General features: G+C 46.1%; 1 protein-coding gene across 3 annotated transcripts in view; it reads left to right on the plus strand.

Moving 5' to 3' along the window:
- The window catches only part of LOC137324269 (uncharacterized), a 145718-nt gene that overhangs the window by 80195 nt on the left and 45666 nt on the right, over positions 1 to 19857 (plus strand). For 2 of the 3 annotated variants that reach the window (XM_067988411.1, XM_067988413.1), the window contains 3 exons: positions 4578 to 4657; positions 8683 to 8867; positions 12018 to 12142. In XM_067988411.1, coding sequence (XP_067844512.1) covers positions 4578 to 4657; positions 8683 to 8867; positions 12018 to 12142 — 390 coding nt within the window. The remainder of the gene's footprint in view (positions 1 to 4577; positions 4658 to 8682; positions 8868 to 12017; positions 12143 to 19857) is intronic. The other variant, XM_067988412.1, reaches the window with a different exon arrangement.

Here is a 19857-nt window from a genome sequence, read left to right on the forward strand (position 1 = left end):
CCACACTCAGCACCCGAACAGCATCTCAAGCAACCCTGCCTGCCGAACCACAGATACAACACCGAATGCTCAAGGCAACGCCAGAAGGAAGTAGATCCCTCTGCCAACTACAATGTCCACAGCTCAACCAATCATAGTAAAATAAAGGTAGTTTGGTTATGACAAAACATCCCTGATTTTTCATAATTTTTATTATAATTTCCACAGTCCCTTGACGAATCTGTGATTTTCCCTGAAAATGGCCGTGACAAAAGTACAGTGATATGCATCAGAGTTTGTTTTGTATGAAGCCCTGGCGTATTATGTATATACGTCCCTCTCTAACTCTGTGACCGCCTCCAGCCCTACAGCCCGCCAAGAACTCTGAGTTCCTCCAACTCTGGCCTCTTGTGCATCTCTCACTCCCTCTCCCCCACCATTGGCGGCCGTGCTTCCAGCTGTTTAGGCCCGAGGCTCTGGAATTCCCTCCCTAAACCTCTCCACCTCTCTCTCCTCCTTTAAGACCCTCCTTAAAGCCTACCTCTTTAACCGAGCTTTTAGTCACACGTCCTACTATCTCCTCCTTTGGCTCGGTGCCAAATTTTGTCTGATTACGCTCCTGAGACTTGAGCCTTGGGACGTTTTCCTATGTTGAAGGCGCTGTGTGAATGCAAGTTGTTGTTGTTGTTGTTGTTGTTGCTAACAATGGCTCCAGCTCCTCAGTACCTGGGAGGAAATTGCCAGGAAATTTTATTTTGCTCCCAGCACTTGAATAAAGGCGCTGGGGGCCGAACAAAGTGCCAGGATCGGTCTGCTGGGGACCTCTGCTGCTGGACTTTTAGGGGTCAGGGCGGAAGCTGCCTCATTTCAGTAACCCTGGCGAGAGCTCAGGGCAACTGGGGATGGATCTCAGGCCTCTGCCAGACGAGGGAGGCCACACAATACGGCGGAGCTGCCCCTGCCCCAAAGCATCCCGCAATGTTGCCCATCGACCCTTTTAGACTGCACCCTTGATGACGTTTTCTTTGGGGTTCGAGGCCAAGACCCAGGCCTGGATCCACAGGCGGGCTTCACTAGTGCCCCCTGCAGTGGGGCCAGTACACCTCCAGCCACTGCTGTTCTACCAAGCTGGGCTCAAGGTAACTCCCAGTCTGGAAGTCCCGCTTCCCGGCCACCTGTTAAGGGGGACAGTACACTCGCACAAATATTCCATTTTGGGTATTTTAGGTGTTGGAGAGGGAATGGAGAAGAAGAGAGAGGAAATGCCGGCAGGAGATAACGTGATGGTGCAATCGTTTACCCAGTTTCATTTATTAAAATCTAAAGGCAGATCCAATATCATCTGGATGACATTTGCAATGCATGAAATCAGCTCCATTTCAATATTGAAGTTACTCTGTGAAATTGAGCTGTGTTCTACTGAGCGTCTGATGCAAACAAAGACCGTCTAATAAGTGAGACTTCAGGTGGAATTAGTGTTCAGAAAGCTGTGGCTTCAATGGCACATTAAACCTGACTGTTTGTAAATGACTTGAGGTAAAAAGGCAATGTGTTCACTGTCAAGAATGTAATAGGGAGTGGGTTTCCAACTGTGACCATGGTAAGTGAAAGAGCAGTTCAATTTTATTTTATAAATGAGATGTCAAGTCACCGAGATGCAAATTTTTTTCTTTAACCTAATGTGTCTTGTTAGTTTGACAGGATGCCAAAGCGGTAACTGTTGTGGTATATCAAACTTTAACTGTTGTACTGTACATGGATTCAGGGTAGGAAACAGTGCAGCGTACGTAAAATAAATGTCATCATATGGCATCAGCCTTGACAGTTTTGGAGTTGGATAAGACCTGTACAAAGATTGATACCACACCTTCTCCCTGATGATCATTAACTCCTGCCTGGCCTACACAGTCCCAGTAAATCCTACTTTCCTCTGGGGTTTGGTGTGAGAGAAAGCGATAGAGACAGAGCTATGGAGACAGAGCTGACCCATCATTCGTCACAACAGTACGTTTACATGGGCTCTTTGAAAACTTAACGGCAGGACCTCATTATCATTTTCTTGTTCCGTTTCCCGCCCGGCAGCCGGCCAAATGGACAGGCTGACCGGTGGCCTGCAGGGAAAACCAGCGGCAGGAGGTCGCTGCAGGGACGGTCCCCGGCAATCGGGAGGGGCAAGGTCAGCGATCGGGGCTGGGGGGTGGGGGTGGGGAGAGGCCATCGCGGGAGGGGGGATGAAAGAGATGGCGATCGGGGCTGGGGGGCGGAGGGGGGGAGAGGCCATCGCGGGAGGGGGGATGAAAGAGATGGCGATCGGGGCTGGGGGGCGGAGGGGGGGGAGAGGCCATCGCGGGAGGGGGGATGAAAGAGATGGCGATCGGGGCTGGGGGGCGGAGTGGGGGGAGAGGCCATCGCGGGAGGGGGGATGAAAGAGACGGCGATTGGGGCGGGGAGAGGCCGAAGGCTTCCTTGAGGGGTCTGGGGGAAGCACTTCTGCTCCCCCTGGCCCACGAGGAGTGCTGAAACAGCCACTTACCCTATGGAGCCGGCAACTCCCGCCTCCCTTTCACTGCCGGCTTTCCCGATCCCTGGGAAACCCGAGCAGCAACCGTCCATTTTAAATCAGGCTCCCAATTGCACTGGGGGAGCCTGATTTAAATATGTTAATGAGGTGTCCCCCCTCTTCACGGCAAGACACTCGGACACCCCGATATCCACTACCGTAAAACAGGCGCCGGGCGCGTCCACAGCGTGTTGGGGACACGTTTCCCCGTATTTAACTCTTTAACCCCCCCCCCCTCGCCCGTCGTGGGGTGCTTAATATCGAGGCCATAGAGTATCATTGAGAATGTGAATGGTGTCACCCAGCCATTCCTTTACTCATTTACAAAAGATTAAATCTTCCACTGGCCCCCTAAGGAGCAGTAAACATATCAAATAATTAGAGTTCCAACTAACCGTGGGTTTATTTATATGATGCTAGACATTAAAAATTAATCTCAGCAGAAACACTATCCTGTAGTACCTCACACCAGGTATATATTACTAAAACAAAGTCCATAATAATAAACGGTAACAGTTTTGCTTAACTTAACGACAATTTACACAGTTCCACTGCTGGCTTGGTGATTTATTCGATGAGTAGTTTTACTATACAGAGCAGGAGGATCACAAGCTGAATCCACTGTCTGTTCTGAGTTAGCCCAGCTCATCTACGACAGCAGCATAGGTGTTTAGCGCTCTTGAGTTAGGGGGCGGTGGGGAGGAATCGGCCAGAGTTCTCACTCTCGATCACCCTCCGGCGATCCCTGCTGGAACTGCATACACACAGCTCTCAGGCCAGCTCAGGTTCAGTCCCTGCTAAGATGCCACCGATGAATAAAATGCCTGACGACACTCAGTTGTCAGTGTTCACCAGTGAACGAAGGTCACTTGGACAAGGTACCCGGGAGAGAGCTCCTGGGCCTCTCTTTGTCTGACTCTAGTTATCATATTTTGATTACAAAAATAAATTCACACAAGGGAGGTCATCTAACTCATTCTTCCATAGAAACTTCGGCCCTGAAATTCCACTGCGATTTTCCCCCGCCACGACTTTGGTGGAGCCCCCCTCCCCCCAGGGAAACGTGGTAAACGGCTGAAAACTGCCATTTGCGGCGTTTCTCCAGGGGGCCTCCCACCAGCGTTACAGCGGGAGAGCGGGAGAATCCCTGTCGAATTTCAGGGCCCGTCCGTTCTCCCCTCCCTCCCGCTCTCCGCCACCATTACAGCATCTAACTGCTTCTTGAATGATCTGTGCTTTCACCTCCCCTGCCCTACCTTATCCGGAAGAAAAGATGAAAAGGTAAGAGCAAATCTAAATAAAAAAAAGTCAAGGTTGCTTTTGCATCTCTTCGTTCAACTATGTCTTGCCAAAATCATTTCTGCTTCGTCAGGCTGGATATTCACTGCCGAGAAAGAACAGGCTTGATATTTATGCTTAGCTTATCTGCACAAAGGCAAGATGTCCCGCTCAGTGCACCAGCAGGACAGGTTGCATAGACGAGGCTTGTAGTCCCTTGAGTATAGAAGATTAAGGGGTGATCTAATTGAGGTGCTTAAGATGATTAAAGGAGTTGATAGGGTAGATGGAGAGAAACTATTTCCTCTGGTGGGGGGAGTCCAGAACAAGGGGGCATAACCTTAAAATTAGAGCCAGGCCGTCAGAAAGCACTTCTTCACACAAAGTCAAGGTTGCTTTTGCATCTCTTCGTTCAACTATGGGGAGTGGAAATCTGGAACTCTCTCCCCCAAAAAAGTTGTTGAGGCTGGGGGTCAGTTGAAAATTTCAAAACTGAAATTGATAGATTTTTGTTAGGCAAGGGTATTAAGGATTACAGAACCAAGGCGGGTAGATGGAGCTAAGTTACAGATCAGCCATGATCTAATTGACAGGCGGAACAAGCTCGAGGGGCTGAATGCCCTATTCCGGTTCCTATGTTCCTACCTCATTTTAACTTAAATGTGCAGCTTGAAATTCCTGGACTCCCACCGCATGGAGGTTTCATCAATATGATTGCCTTTTCTTTTATTTATCATGAGAAAATCTGTTTGTGTTACAGAGTGTGGTGACTTCCCAGTCTGCGAGAAGCAATCGCATCAGGCAGCCAAGGAGCAGCACAGCTCAGCATCTCCCTACCAAGTAAGAAGATTGGTTTTGTATCTAATGGTGGATTTCTTTTTTTTCTGTTTGACTGGAGCCACTTGTAGCTGTTAATTCCCAGGATTAAATGCAATGCTTTCTTCCTCGGCATCTATCCACTGCAAATTTCCTCAACACTACAGGAATTCTGTGGGCTCTTCTCCCATTGGTCATAATTATTACTAAAATTCGATGATTTTCTGCCCACAAAAAGTGTTACAATCAACTTCCTTCCTGCGCTGTTAAAAACTACAAATTGCATGTATAAATTTTTGGGGAAGGCGCCTCATGCTGCAATCCAGTGAGTACAGTAATTTATTTGTGTGTGATGGGAAAGGGTCCTTTCTTAAAATAAAGCATAGTTGTGGGGATAAGACCATCCTCAGGCCAAAAGAAGAAGTAAAATTAGGTGACTAGTCGGCAGTTCCCTTTTTTTTAGACTGACTGGGCTAGAAATTGGATCTTGTTGTGCCCGTTTTACAGGCATAAAAGGGGCACAATGAGGCACAATTCCAAGGACCAAGAATGTCCCAAAGACGTCGGACCTAAAATTGGGTTGGACAGTTTTTCAACTCGCACTGGCAGCCGCCTAAAACAGGCGTCACATCGAAACTGCAGCATAGAAACAGGCCATTCGGCCCAACTGGTCCATGCCAGAATAAAAACAGAAAATGCTGGAAAGGATCAGCAAGGGAGGCAGCATCTGTGGAGAAAAAAAGAGTTAATGTTCCAGGTTGAAATCCTTTCGTCATATCAGATTTATGCCGGCGTTTATGCTCCACACGAGCCTCCTCCCTCCCTCCTTCATCTCACCCTATCAGCATATCCTTCTATTCCTTTCTCCCTCATGTGTTTATCTGGCTTCCCCTTAAATGCATCTACGATATTTGCCTCAACTACTCCTTGTGGTAGCAAGTTCCACATTCTCACCACTCTCCGGGTAAAGAGGTTTCTCCTGAGTCCCCTATTGGATTTATGAGCGACTGTTTTATATTTATGACCCCTGGCTTTGGGGACTCCCCCGCAAGGCATGAGGCCCCTTTCTTAAGTAAATGAGGGGCCCAATGCCTGTTTCTTGACCCCTTGGGAAATTGGTGTCCGGAGGGGTGGAGCAGGGCCTGTGTGGATGTGACCAAGGAATCCTCCGCCACTGAAGAGGTGAGTTTCGGTAATTTAAAAAAGTCACTTCATGTGGAGAAGGGAGGAGCAGGAGTGCCCCTCCTGGCTCCAGAGAGCACCTGATGGCCTCTGCCGGCCGCAATTGACTCCGCAGTCCTTCCCCCCGCCCCCCCCGCCCCCCCGGCAAGTAGCCTGAAATTCATTCATGCAGAACGGCGAGCTGCCTGTGACTGTGCGACAGGCGCCCGCAGCTTGCCCAGATTACTTAGATGGGGGCCCTGAGACCCAATTTCGGGCTTGCTTTAGGCCCCCTGGTTTTTGGGCGGGCTAATGTGGCCGCCTTTGCACCCAAAACGAGTTTCTACCCCGTTAACTGCCCTTCCTCAAGCAGCTCCTACTGGGGGAGGCAGGGGCGGGAAATCAAAATACGTACAGGTCATGCCCAGTAAATCCTGGCGCTTCCCTTGCTTTCTGTCACCGGAGAGCAGGAGAAAACACGAGGAGACATTAGAGGTGGTAGAGACAGTCCTCCATTAAAAACACAGGACCTGTACTCTAAACATGGGGCTTTGTTTCCACCGTGAATGCTGGAATAGCCGCACTTCCACAGCAATTCCTGCTTTCTCATCTCCCAGGCCAGAGAAAGCAGGAGAAAAAATACTTGCAAATCCCACAGACTGTGAAGAGTGCAGGAGCAGCATAGAGAAGAGAACGGGTGGGGCAAGAGGATAAGGAAGAAATGGTATTCCATGGTTATCTCCTGCACCCCATACGACAGACACAGCTTGCCACTTTTAATCTTCTTTATGTTTTTGACGTGACGGGATGCCTCAGACTTACACATGGCTTGCAGTTGAATTTGTTGACAGTTTTGCATGGTGCCAAGAAAACGTGCAGCACGATATAGACGAAATATTTGCGTACTTGTGCAATGAGACATTTTGTTCAGTCTGCATTTAGGTTTCACACTCTTTTTTTAAAGATACAGGCCACTCCAAACCTGAAGGACTTCAGTTTTGTATTTGACAAGTTAACTTGGATTGAACTAATTGGACTGGTCTGGACTTATTTGTAAACAATTTTACAACACCAAGTTATAGTCCAGCAATTTTATTTTAAATTCACAAGCTTTCGGAGATTTTCTCCTTCCTCAGGCAAATGCCTGAGGAAGGAGAAAATCTCCGAAAGCTTGTGAATTTAAAATAAAATTGCTGGACTATAACTTGGTGTTGTAAAATTGTTTACAATTGTCAACCCCAGTCCATCACCGGCATCTCCACATCTGGACTTATTTGGGCATACTTGACGTTCAAAATTCAATTGGTGCTTCCTAGGTTCTCTTGACTACCTCACCCACTGTGGGACTATTTGTCACAAATTGTTTGCCTTTTTAAATCAACATTTTTATTGAGATTCTCATAAGAACATTAAAAGTCAAGCATGAAAAAAGGTCATTTATATCGATCTCCAGTATTGCAACTCAGTCCATCGAGCATCCGATGGCATCTCAAAATCCCCAAATGCTTTTGATTTCACTACTTTATCTGGTAGATCATTCCAAACATTTATTTCCCCTTGGAGTAAAGATTTTTTTTTTCCAAGATCTATTTTCAAGTTACTTTTCACAAATTAAATGAATGACCTTAAAGTAATTTTCCGAGTTTGACTTTTCCTGTGCCATTTAATACTTTATATACCCCTTGAGGTCTCCCGTTAAGCTTCTCTCTGAACGGTAAGAGTTTAAATGTCTCTAATATTTCCTCATGATTCATCTGTTATACAGTTGGGAATCATTCTTGTTGCTCTTTTCGGCACCTGTTCCAATGCTTGTATGTCGTTTTAGAAGTGTGATGGCCAGAATTTAACACTGGGGTAAATTGTCTGGTTCCACATTCTCGGCGGGGAGCTGTGTTCAAAAGAAGTAGAGATCAGAGGAGAGCTATAATACTGTAACCCTGGTTCTTTGATCCGCACTCCCATTCAAGTGCGGATGTCTGATGGGGAGCGCAAGATGAGGAAAATCACCCTAGGATTCCAAGTGTGTGCATTACAAAGCCACAGCATAACTTCTGTAGAATTTACCCTCCACTCTTTTGTTTTTTTTTTGTTGGTTTTTAATTGCCTCTCCATCTTGTCTTGATATTGAAAGTGACAAGTTGTGGGTAGGTTGTATTTGACCAGCTTAGGATGAAGCTGCACTCATCTTTTCCAGGCATGGATGCGGCCTGGTCAGCCAAAGACCTTGTATATTCCTGCGAAGCCACAAGGAGCTGGAGCGCTTCTCCTGACTCCACATCACTCCTGCGGGCCGAGATCGGCCCTCCTCCTGCTGTCCTCCCTCCGCCCGCACCTAGCCGAGGGCCACTGCTGGCGAGGCAAGTGGCCAAACTTACTGAAACAAGGCCCGAGGCTCAATTTCGGGCTGGCCTTGGGCTTCAGCGGCACCGATTCTGGGCCCAAAAATGGACCCAGGTGAAAGGGTTTGATAGGGTAGACATAGAGAAGATGTCTCCACTTGTGGGGGAGACCAAAACTAGAGACCATAAATATAAGATAGACTTCTTTACTCAGAGAGTGGTTAGAATGTGGAACTCGTTACCACAAGGAGTAGTTGAGGCGACTGGCATAGATACAAGGGGAAGCTAGATAAACACATGAGGGAGAAAGGAATAGAAGGATTAGATGAAGAGGGGTGGGAGGAGGCTCATGTGGAGCAGAAATGCTGGCATGGACCAGTTGGGGCCGCATGACCTGTTCCTGTGTTGTAGGCTCCGTGTAACTCTGTCATCTCTCCCCCTGTGTGTCAGTAACTGTTGGAAGCGACTAAGTGCAGCAGGCTGCAAAACCTGTGTAAAGTTCAGGCTTTCATGTAACTGCTCCCCAGTGATAATGCATTTTCAAATCAGCAGGTGCCTTCAGAGTTCTCAGGCGTTTCAAATGACAGAGCAGGCTGGCAGAGCGGCAAAGACCTACTTGCAGAGCACCACGGAGGACAAAATGCTTCTTCCGTCAGCATGTGTCAGTGGGATTCCAATTCCTCTTCCTCGCAGGTCTGTGCCTCTCGGAAGAGTCTGCCTGGCGGGGAGATGGGGTAAGATTCTATACATAGTGCAGTGACCTTCAAGTTCTAACTGATTGACGTACAAGTCCATGGTTTTCTGTTAACTGTTTAATACCGTGCACCACCGCCCATTTGTAAACTTTACATAGGCATTGTCACATTGCAATAGTCTTTTTTCAACCCCACATTTCCTCGGAGGTGCCGTCAGACTCCTGGCATAACTCTGGTCCCTGTCATTGCCTGGATTTTCTGGTTGGCCTTGTAAGGGGTGAGAGAGTTGCGGAATATTGGCCTCCGGGTGGGGCCCAATTGGAGGCGTCCTTTGCCAGAGGAGCTCTTCCATGCGGAGATGGGAAGCCAAAGAGGAGGCATCCTTTGTTGCAGGTTATCCACGAGCCCCTTCAAACTTGGCTCAGAAAATGGACGTCATCTCTGCCGTCACTCAGCCATTTTTTTCCTTTGTACACCCAGCAAAAAGGAAGCAACCCCTTGAAGCAGCAACTGCAGCCTGGAGCCAGGCATTATTTCCTGCTCGCTGGCTGACAGTAAACACCACCAGGCACGCCCAGCCAGGCTGGGGATCACTATAAATAGCTGATAAAATCGGCTTCGGGTAACTGTGCACCTAGTTCATTTTGGTGAGAATTGCACTTTAGCGCCAGGACTGAAACATCTCTCCTGATGGTTTTTTTTGGCAAACTCGTTGTATAAAGTTTGGACTTGGAAAAGTAGATCACTTTTTATGGTCAGTATGAATGCACTTCAGAACTGTGAAAAGTTCATTCTGTTTCAGTAAAGGTCTGTTAAAGTCTTCCAATCTTTTGGAAAGGTTAAAAAAAACCAAGAGAAAAGTAGAGAAGATAGAAAGATAAAATAAAGAGGAGAAAATAACTGTAAAGGTGAGCCTGAAAACACTGAGCAATGAGAGGGATGGCAGTGAGCTTAAAATCTAAAACCAGTACAGAGAGAAACCGTGATCAGTCTAAAACCTAGATAAATACCCATCTCTAATTTTAATGCTAAATTAAGATTAGATTTGGGTATTTTTAGTTGCTGCTTTTTTAAAAAAATGAGCAAGGTGATAAAGATGCAGTTAAGTGTGGCATCACATAGTTCCACACTCTGTCTTCCTATTCAGCATGATATGCCACTACTGAACCAAAAAATATATTTTGGCCGCATCCCCATTGCTGTATTAACAAAATGCTCAGCCTTTCCGTATTGGCACCTCGTGGAAATCCCTAAAAGAGGGGGCAGAAGTTCAGATATAATGTAGGGTTTACAAACTGCTAGATCATTACATTGCCACACTGTTAATTGCACAGACTGTGCGGTGACATGATGACCTAGCTCTAGACTAACTTCATATTTAGTATAGCAGTATTTATTAGCACTGACATGATCCAACTGGATTTTGGCAGATTTACATTACAAAACATAATTGAGTTTTTCTTAAAATCAGTCTCTTTTTTTAACATGGATTTTTTATTGTTGTGATTTTCAAAAGAAGATAATTGCCTTTTCATCACAGAAACACAGGGGTTTGTGCTATTGCATGTAAAAGCACTGCTGAAAATAGGAATATTCTACAGGGAAGGCATTCAGAGAAGGGAAGGAAGCAGTGACAGACTGGCAAGAAAATTAAACCTGAAAGATAGAGGCCTAGAAATTCAGCCATGCTGCGCATGTTTTGTTGGGCACTAAACGGCCTTCTAAGCCCCCAATATGGTGGGGAGGAAGCGCGCGCTCGTTACGAGACGGGAGTGCGCCGCCCGCCATATTGGTAAAGGCCTATAAAATCAATGTGCAGTTTCCACCACTGAATTAGATATAACATTAGGTTCCAGTTGCTGCCAAATGTTAAAGTCTGCAAGCTTGCAGATAAATAAGGCAAATAAAATTTGGATTAACAGATACTCTAACGTGTCGGCAGAATGAGGCAGAAAAAGATGGTCTTGGAGACATGCAGTGGTGTTCAGCAAAATGCTATTTTACAGTAAAGGTATGAAATTAAGTCAGATTAACAATGATTTTAGAACTGATGCTAATTTCAGGTGTTAAGGAAAGTGCTAATTACATTTTTACTTGACAAATCAAAAAATGTTTGAGCATCTGGCCAAGTTGGCAAACAGAAATGTGTAGGAGTGGGCTGCAGAGCGTATATGCCCTTTAAAAAAAAAACTGGCTGCTGTTCTCGCCATTTGTTTAATGGAATTTAAGATCTAGTCAGGTAGGTGGCATATTGAAAATGCCTGGGGCTATTGTCCTGTTGTGTTCGTTCACTGCAACTGGAAGTACAATGGATCTTGTAATATGCAACAGCAACTCACATCTATATAGTGCCCACAAGGTAATAAACGTCCCAAGGTGCTTCACAGATAGGCCTAATGAAAACAGACGCCAAGCCAGGAAGGAATAGATTAGGAGGCGAGGTTGAAGAGATGAATTTTAAGGAAGTTTTCAAAGGTGGAGAAGAGAAGTCCAGAGATGGCAAGACCTGGGGTGGGGGGAGGAGGAGTTCAAAAGAGTAGGATCAAGGCTGCTCAAGGATTTGGCCACAGTAGTGGGTCAAAGGTTGGGAGGGGGGGCAATAGAGAAAATAGATGTATTTTCTAACTTGTAATCATGTATATGTTCAATAAATTTGGAACTTGACTTGTCTCTAAAGTCCGAGCCTTACTTAGGACTGGAGTGGGAATCCCACACAGTAAAAGCCCAACAATGCTTTTATTAATTTCAGGAATCTTACAACACCAGGTTATAGTCCAACAATTTTATTTTAAAATCACAAGCTTTCGGAGATTATCTCCGAAAGCTTGTGATTTTAAAATAAAATTGTTGGACTATAACCTGGTGTTGTAAGATTCCTTACATTTGTCCACCCCAGTCCATCTCCACATCACATTTATTAATTTCCACTTGATTCAGAAATTTAGCTTCGCTTGAACCCATGAGAATAAATGTTAAGTTTTGTTTCCTGGACGCTTCAAGAATTTAATTTACAGACTTGTGTTCAGACAGAGGTGTCAAATCACAGAGCAACGCACTTTTTGAATTGAGCAAAATTGCATTTAGCTTGCTGAAGGAGCGTTTATTCTATGAACAAAGATAAATGGTCTCACACTTGACAGCTACTCTCTGTAGGTTACTCTAACTTACTTCATTTCAAACCTGTTTTAGGGCACACTGAAACTGGTTTCCCAGGATATAAGATGCCTAGACTCAACACAGCTTTGAGAGGTGATCTAATTTCCAAGTCTTTGGAGCTAAAACAGAGGACAGATGGCAATGACAACAATAAACAGGTGGGAAATGCATAATTACACAACTCATTCTGTACTGTTCTGTACTATTTGGGTTGCCATGATGTGGAGATGCCGGTGATGGACTGGGGTTGGCAAATGTAAAGAATCTTACAACACCAGGTTATAGTCCAACAAATTTATTTGAAAATCACAAGCTTTCGGAGGCTTTCTCCTTCGTCACACTCACCTGACGAAGGAGAAAGCCTCCGAAAGCTTGTGATTTTCAAATAAATTTGTTGGACTATAACCTGGTGTTGTAAGATTCTTTACATTTATCTGGGTTGGGAGAACAATTGTTGCTTTTTAGTGGCTATTGCTATCCAAATGTGGGAGATCATGGTATATATTGAGAAGATTTTTTTTAAGTATATATATCTAAAAACCATCAAACTTTAAAATGTATACCTCACATTTTTACTCTTTATAGCTTTTGGCGATTGCTTTGTTACAAATTCCAGATGAAAGCTTTGTGATGATAAGATTAATAATAGATTTGCGAATCCAGCCCCATAAATTGTTAAGAGGGCAAATCTGAACGAACCCATAAAGCAGACATAACTTAATTCCCCTCCTTTATTGGAAAATACCAGTATTGGATTTGTAATGATGGGTGTATAATAACTGCACAAAACCAGTAAAACAGCTAGCTGTCGTTGCCAGACAGAAACTTCCCAAACCAACCCAGCCAACCGTGCCCCTTATCTGTCTGCTTCATGTCAGAATCAGGCCACCTCCCAGTTATTTGCACATTTTCCTTCATCTCTGCTGCTGTTTCCTCTTAGCCCCTGTCTCACAATGGCACGGAGCAGAAGATGGAATAAAGCTGTCCTTGTCTCCTCTGTGTGAGTAAAGGAAACAAACCACTTCCACTGGTACAGAGACTGCAGGGATAGTTCTGTTCCATCATCATTGTCACAGTGAGGACAAGACCAAGGTAATAAACATGATGTGGAGATGCCGGTGATGGACTGGGGTTGACAATTGTAAACAATTTTACAACACCAAGTTATAGTCCAGCAATTTTATTTTAAATTCACCTGAGGAAGGAGGTAGCCTCCGAAAGCTTGTGAATTTAAAATAAAATTGCTGGACTATGACTTGGTGTTGTAAAATTGTTTACAAAGGTAATAAACAGCAGTGGCAATGGAATCAACATTAGGAACAGGCAAGGATATGATTTGATGGAGAGAGCTGGGAGGACGTGGATAAGGATGTGCAGCCAGAAGGGGAATGTGAGGAGGATGCTCTGATTGAGGAAGGTAGATTTTAGAATCATGGAGGTTGATCATGAAGATATGGAGGTGAGTAAGTGGAGAGGAATTGTGGAGTGAACCAGGGGATCTCAGAGACAACAGACAATATGTCAGAAACGTGAAACGATCAAAGCGTGGACGGATTTGAACTCGCGGGTGGAAAGCCCGGGGAGGGCGGGGAGCTGGCAAACCTCCTGCCCGGGGGTCTCGGTGGAACGCCCGGCCGATTTTAATGGCTGGGCCTGGTTAACATCCCGTCGGCCACCTATCCGCCCGAAACGGGCCTAGAGAGGCAGCCGGCTGGCTGTTGGTATACAAAGACCGAGTGACCTGAAGGCGGTCCACGAGCACTCAGGTAAGTTGCTGGGGGTGGTGGTTGGCAGGGTTCCGTGGGTGGGGAGGGGAGGGGAGCCCGAGGCGGCAGAGGTACAGAATTTCCTTGTGTGGGACTGGAAGGAGCAGGAGTGCCCCTGGCTGCACAAAGAAACATTTTTTACTTACCTCTTGGGGCTCTGCTGGGCATCTGGCCGGTTTCACTATTTGGAGCGACCACAGCAGTCACCAGGGGGCCATTAGAATTACCTCGGGGCCCCAACTAAAAGATTGGAGCCCCCTGATTCAATTACATTAAAGAGGGGTCCATCTGACTCAGGCAGACACCTCATCCTCCAGGTGTTAAAATTGCCAGGCGGTGCTGGAGTGCGAAAAAAGTACGGCTCGATTTTAGCACTCCCATTTTGCCAGGTTTCTGTCGTTGGGGGTGGGGGGAGAGGGAGTTCGTATCCCACCTATGTAGCGAATGGGGGAATCTCGGGTAGGTGGGGGACTGGGAGAGGGGAGTCAGTAAAATGCCAGTTGCAGGGCAATTTTGGAGACATGGAGCAGACGGGGCTGCAAAGCCCTGTTCAGGCACCTCCACATCACTTTGAAAACTAAAAGATTGTCAGTTACTCCTTAGAAGCAGCTCATAGTTTTTTTTTTACATCTGCGCTAAATAAAAGATATCATTGCAAAGTTAGAGTTTGTCATGAACATCTTTTTTCTCTCTTGCGACCTGTGCATGTATACAAATGGGTGTGTGCACGTGCAAAAAAAGAGAGAGAGAGACAAACTTGGAAAAAAGAGACAGTGCTGTATAGAAAGTTACAAGTCTAGACTGGTTGGGGTGTTAGCTATTCTGCTTTATTTTTATCTGGGATATTTTAATTTTATGTCGAACCTATACATCCCATGCAAAAATAAACAGGTTGTATTTATCATTGCACTGTACACGACTGTGGAGCGTCAGCTAGAGGATTTTTCTGCACTCAATCTAGGGTTGCCAACTCTGGGTGGACATATTCCTGGAGGTGTCATCACACATGACCTCCTGCCTCCAACCGCCCCGCCCCCACACTCCCGCCATTGGTCGTGACGCACTGCCTTCCCAAGGCCAATCGGAAAGCATATAGACTCTTCAATACCCCATTGGATGTTTCTTGACTGTCAGTCAAACATCCTTTTTTCCCCCAAGTCCAACATTTTTGTAACTAATAAACAAAATGATCAAATTTTTTTTTTAAAAACTCAATCTTTTATTGCCCTGATGATTGTTCTTCTGGGTTTTACGCTGGCAGCAATGTCCTGGAAATTAGTCTTTAATTCCTGGAGACTCCAGGGCAGTCCTGGAGGGTTGGTATCCTTAACTCAATCCTGTACTCACAATCTTCCCTGTGTCATTTTCTCTATGTACCTGAGCCGTCACTTCTATATTGCTGTCGCACTTCCCCGGTGCACTTGAAAAATAAATTATGTTGTTCACTTACAATTAACATACTAAAATTTCTTCTTTTGGATCCCTGCTACGTTGAGGTAGGATTCAGCATCAGGATTACAGTTGCCTAGGAAACAAGATCATCATCTTTGGCGAGAAAGGTTGCTATTCGAGGGCCATAGTCAGTCTGCTGAAACAGAGAACGCTGAATAAGTTTAATAAAACTTTTAAATGACAATCAAGTAAACTTGTTTAAGGAAATTAATTTTTTTAAATTTTTTTTTTATTCGTTCACGGGATGTGGGCGTCGCTGGCAAGGCCGGCATTTATTGCCCATCCCTAATTGCCCCCGAGAAGGTGGTGGTGAGCCGCCTTCTTGAACCGCTGCAGTCCGTGTGGTGACGGTTCTCCCACAGTGCTGTTAGGAAGGGAGTTCCAGGATTTTGACCCAGTGACGATGAAGGAACGGCGATATATTTCCAAGTCGGGATGGTGTGTGACTTGGAGGGGAACGTGCAGGTGGTGTTGTTCCCATGCGCCTGCTGCCCTTGTCCTTCTAGGTGGTAGAGGTCGCGGGTTTGGGAGGTGCTGTCGAAGAAGCCTTGGCAAGTTGCTGCAGTGCATCCTGTGGATGGTGCACACTGCAGCCACAGTGCGCCGGTGGTGAAGGGAGTGAATGTTTAGGGTGGTGGATGGGGTGCCAATCAAGCGGGCTGCTTTATCTTGGATGGTGTCGAGCTTCTTGAGTGTTGTTGGAGCTGCACTCATCCAGGCAAGTGGAGAGTATTCCATCACACTCCTGACTTGTGCCTTGTAGATGGTGGAAAGGCTTTGGGGAGTCAGGAGGTGAGTCACTCGCCGCAGAATACCCAGACTCTGACCTGCTCTCGTAGCCACAGTATTTATATGGCTGGTCCAGTTAAGTTTCTGGTCAATGGTGACCCCCAGGATGTTGATGGTGGGGGATTCGGCGATGGTAATGCCGTTGAATGTCAAGGGGAGGTGGTTAGACTCTCTCTTGTTGGAGATGGTCATTGCCTGGCACTTATCTGGCGCGAATGTTACTTGCCACTTATCAGCCCAAACCTGGATGTTGTCCAGGTCTTGCTGCATGCAGGCTCGGACTGCTTCATTATCTGAGGGGTTGCGAATGGAACTGAACACTGTGCAGTCATCAGCGAACATCCCCATTTCTGACCTTATGATGGAAGGAAGGTTATTGATGAAGCAGCTGAAGATGGTTGGGCCTAGGACACTGCCCTGAGGAACTCCTGCAGCAATGCCCTGGGGCTGAGATGATTGGCCTCCAACAACCACTACCATCTTCCTTTGTGCTAGGTATGACTCCAGCCACTGGAGAGTTTTCCCCCTGATTCCCATTGACTTCAATTTTACTCGGGCTCCTTGGTGCCACACTCGGTCAAATGCTGCCTTGATGTCAAGGGCAGTCACTCTCACCTCACCTCTGGAATTCAGCTCTTTTGTCCATGTTTGGACCAAGGCTGTAATGAGGTCTGGAGCCGAGTGGTCCTGGCGGAACCCAAACTGAGCATCGGTGAGCAGGTTATTGGTGAGTAAGTGCCGCTTGATAGCACTGTCGACGACACCTTCCATCACTTTGCTGATGATTGAGAGTAGACTGATGGGGCGGTAATTGGCCGGATTGGATTTGTCCTGCTTTTTGTGGACAGGACATACCTGGGCAATTTTCCACATTGTCGGGTGGATGCCAGTGTTGTAGCTGTACTGGAACAGCCTGGCTAGAGGCGCAGCTAGTTCTGGAGCACAAGTCTTCAGCACTACAGCTGGGATGTTGTCAGGGCCCATAGCCTTTGCTGTATCCAGTGCACTCAGCCGTTTCTTGATATCACGTGGAGTGAATCGAATTGGCCGAAGACTGGCTTCCGTGATGGTGGGGATATCGGGAGGAGGCTGAGATGGATTATCCACTCGGCACTTCTGGCTGAAGATGGTTGCAAATGCTTCAGCCTTGTCTTTTGCACTCACGTGCTGGACTCCGCCATCATTGAGAATGGGGATGTTTGCAGAGCCTCCTCCTCCCGTTAGTTGTTTAATTGTCCACCACCATTCACGACTGGATGTGGCAGGACTGTAGAGCTTTGATCTGATCCGTTGGTTGTGGAATCGCTTAGCTCTGTCTATAGCATGTTGCTTCCGCTGTTTAGCATGCGTGTAGTCCTGAGTTGTAGCTTCACCAGGTTGGCACCTCATTTTTAGTTACGCCTGGTGCTGCTCCTGGCATGCTCTTCTACACTCCTCATTGCACCAGAGTTGATCCCCTGGCTTGTTGGTAATGGTAGAGTGAGGAATATGCCGGGCCATGAGGTTACAGATTGTGCTGGAATACAATTCTGCTGCTGCTGATGGCCCACAGCGCCTCATGGATGCCCAGTTTTGAGCTGCTAGATCTGTTCTGAATCTATCCCATTTAGCACGGTGGTAGTGCCACACAACACGTTGGATGGTGTCCTCAGTGCGAAGACGGGATTTTATCTCCACGAGGACTGTGCGGTGGTCACTCCTACCAATACTGTCATGGACAGATGCATTTGCGACAGGTAGATTGGTGAGGATGAGGTCAAGTAAGTTTTTCTATTTGGTTGAGCAGTAGAATTGCTACAACACCAATTCTGCTGCTGTGAGTGAGTGCAAATTTAAAGCTTCTGTTAATTGTTTTTTTTAAAACCATCCCATTGCATGCTTCCATTGATAAGTAATTGGAAATTCAAAAGACCAAGCAAAGCACAATCAGGAGATCTCTCAGCTAAAATTGTTCTGTTTACCTTTTACATTGAGTATTTTAGTTTTATACAAAACCCAAATGGGGCAAAAATACGCTAGCGCCTGAAAACGGGCATGTTGGGCCGGGGGTGGGGGTTGCCTGAATGGATAGGATCGAAGTGCACCTAATATTGGGCTTTGGGCTTCGTTATCATCGAAAGGGTGAGCTGCGGACACCTAATGGGCATTCCCCCCAGGCAGCTCCAAATGGGCGTGTGCACCCTGCCCGCTACATTGGAGGCTTAGGTGCCTGTTTAGCGCCCACCCTCGAATGTCTGGGCCAGTGTTCTCGGTGGATAAAATGAGTGGGATAAGTCAGAAAAATAATTCTGCACAATGTAGTGTTGTGGGACCTCGAATAAAGTTATATATCATGGGACTTCTTATACTGCTTAGTCCAAGCTGCAGCCACAGAGCTTGTCATCTAGTGGTGTGTGTTACAAAAACATCCTTTTACAAGAAAAATCAAGCTTACTAAACAACAAGAAAGCAACTCTTTTGTTTGGTTTATAGCCCAGATCACGTTCCACGCTGCACAGGATCGAGGTACACATATTTTTTATGTCACTAGCTGCCTGCCATCGATAACCTAACCTTTTGTTTCATACCTTCTAAACATGTGTCTACTTATCTCTTCTTGTATTTAATCATGTTTTCGACCTATCTCTTGCTGAGTGTAGAAATAAGTGAAAATGGATCTGGATATATAAACCAGTTGGTTTGCAAGAGTGAGAGATGAGTCTGTGTGTATTTAGAAATAGTCAAGTAGTGTGGGTGAATGGAGTTGCACACAGAGGTATGGAATCATAGGGGGTTCTCCCACTTGGTCAGCATAACGTTGGTGGAAGAGTGGAAAGTAAGGGGAAAATGTCATAAGCACTTTTTACGCCATTATTCCTTAAGCTCATCCAAAGCTCTTGCTGCCGGTATCCTAACTCGCTCCAAGTCCCGTTCACTCATTTCCACAGTGCTCGCTGACCTACATCGGCTCCTGGTCCGGCAATGCCTCGGTTTTAAAGTTCTCCACCCTTGTGTTCAAATCCCTCCATGGCCTCGCCCTTCCCTATCTTTGTAACCCCCTCCAGCCCTACAGACCTCTGAGATCCTCCAATTTTGGTCTCTTGCACATCCACGATATTCGTCGCTCCACCATTGGCGGCCGTGCCCTCAGCTGCCTAGGCCCTAAGCTCTGGAATTCCCTCCCTAAACCTCTCCGCCTCTCTCTCCTCCTTTAAGGCGCTCCTCAAAACCTACCTCTTTGACCAAGCTTTTGGTCACCTGTCCTAATATCTCCTTATGTGGTTCGGTGTCAAATTTTGTTTGATAATGGCTCCTGTGAAGCACCTTGGGACGTTTTACTACATTAAAGGTGCTATATAAATGCAAGTTGTTGTTGTTGTTATTCTGGGTCTTCTGCCACATTTAGAGTGGAAAATTGGTAGAACCCTCAAGAAAATTCACCCTCATAGAATTTTACAGCATAGAAGGAGGCCATTCAGCCCATCATGCCTGTGCTGGCTGAAAATAACTATCCAATTAGCCCCAATCCTCTGCCCTTTCCCCATACAATTTTAAATTTTCTTTTTCAAATGTATAGCTACTTCCCTTTTAAAAAGCATTTTCTGTCCTAACTTCCCATTCCGTTCCTAACAATCCTCTGTGTAAAAAAAAAACTCTCCTAAACTCTCCCCTCATTCTTTTGGTGATGATCAAAAATTTACGCCCTTTAATTATTAAATCAGCAGCCACTGAAAATATTTTTCCCTATTTACCCTATCAAAAGCCTTTAAAATATTGAACATTTCCATCAGACCTCCTATTAGCCTTCTTTACTCTAATGAAATGATCCCCTGCTTCTGCAGCCTCGCCTCAGAAGTAAAGCCTCTCATCCCCTGTTTACATCCCTC

This window comes from Heptranchias perlo, chromosome 8 (assembly GCF_035084215.1).
Source record: "Heptranchias perlo isolate sHepPer1 chromosome 8, sHepPer1.hap1, whole genome shotgun sequence".
In the NCBI taxonomy this organism is placed as follows: Eukaryota; Metazoa; Chordata; class Chondrichthyes; order Hexanchiformes; family Hexanchidae; genus Heptranchias; species Heptranchias perlo.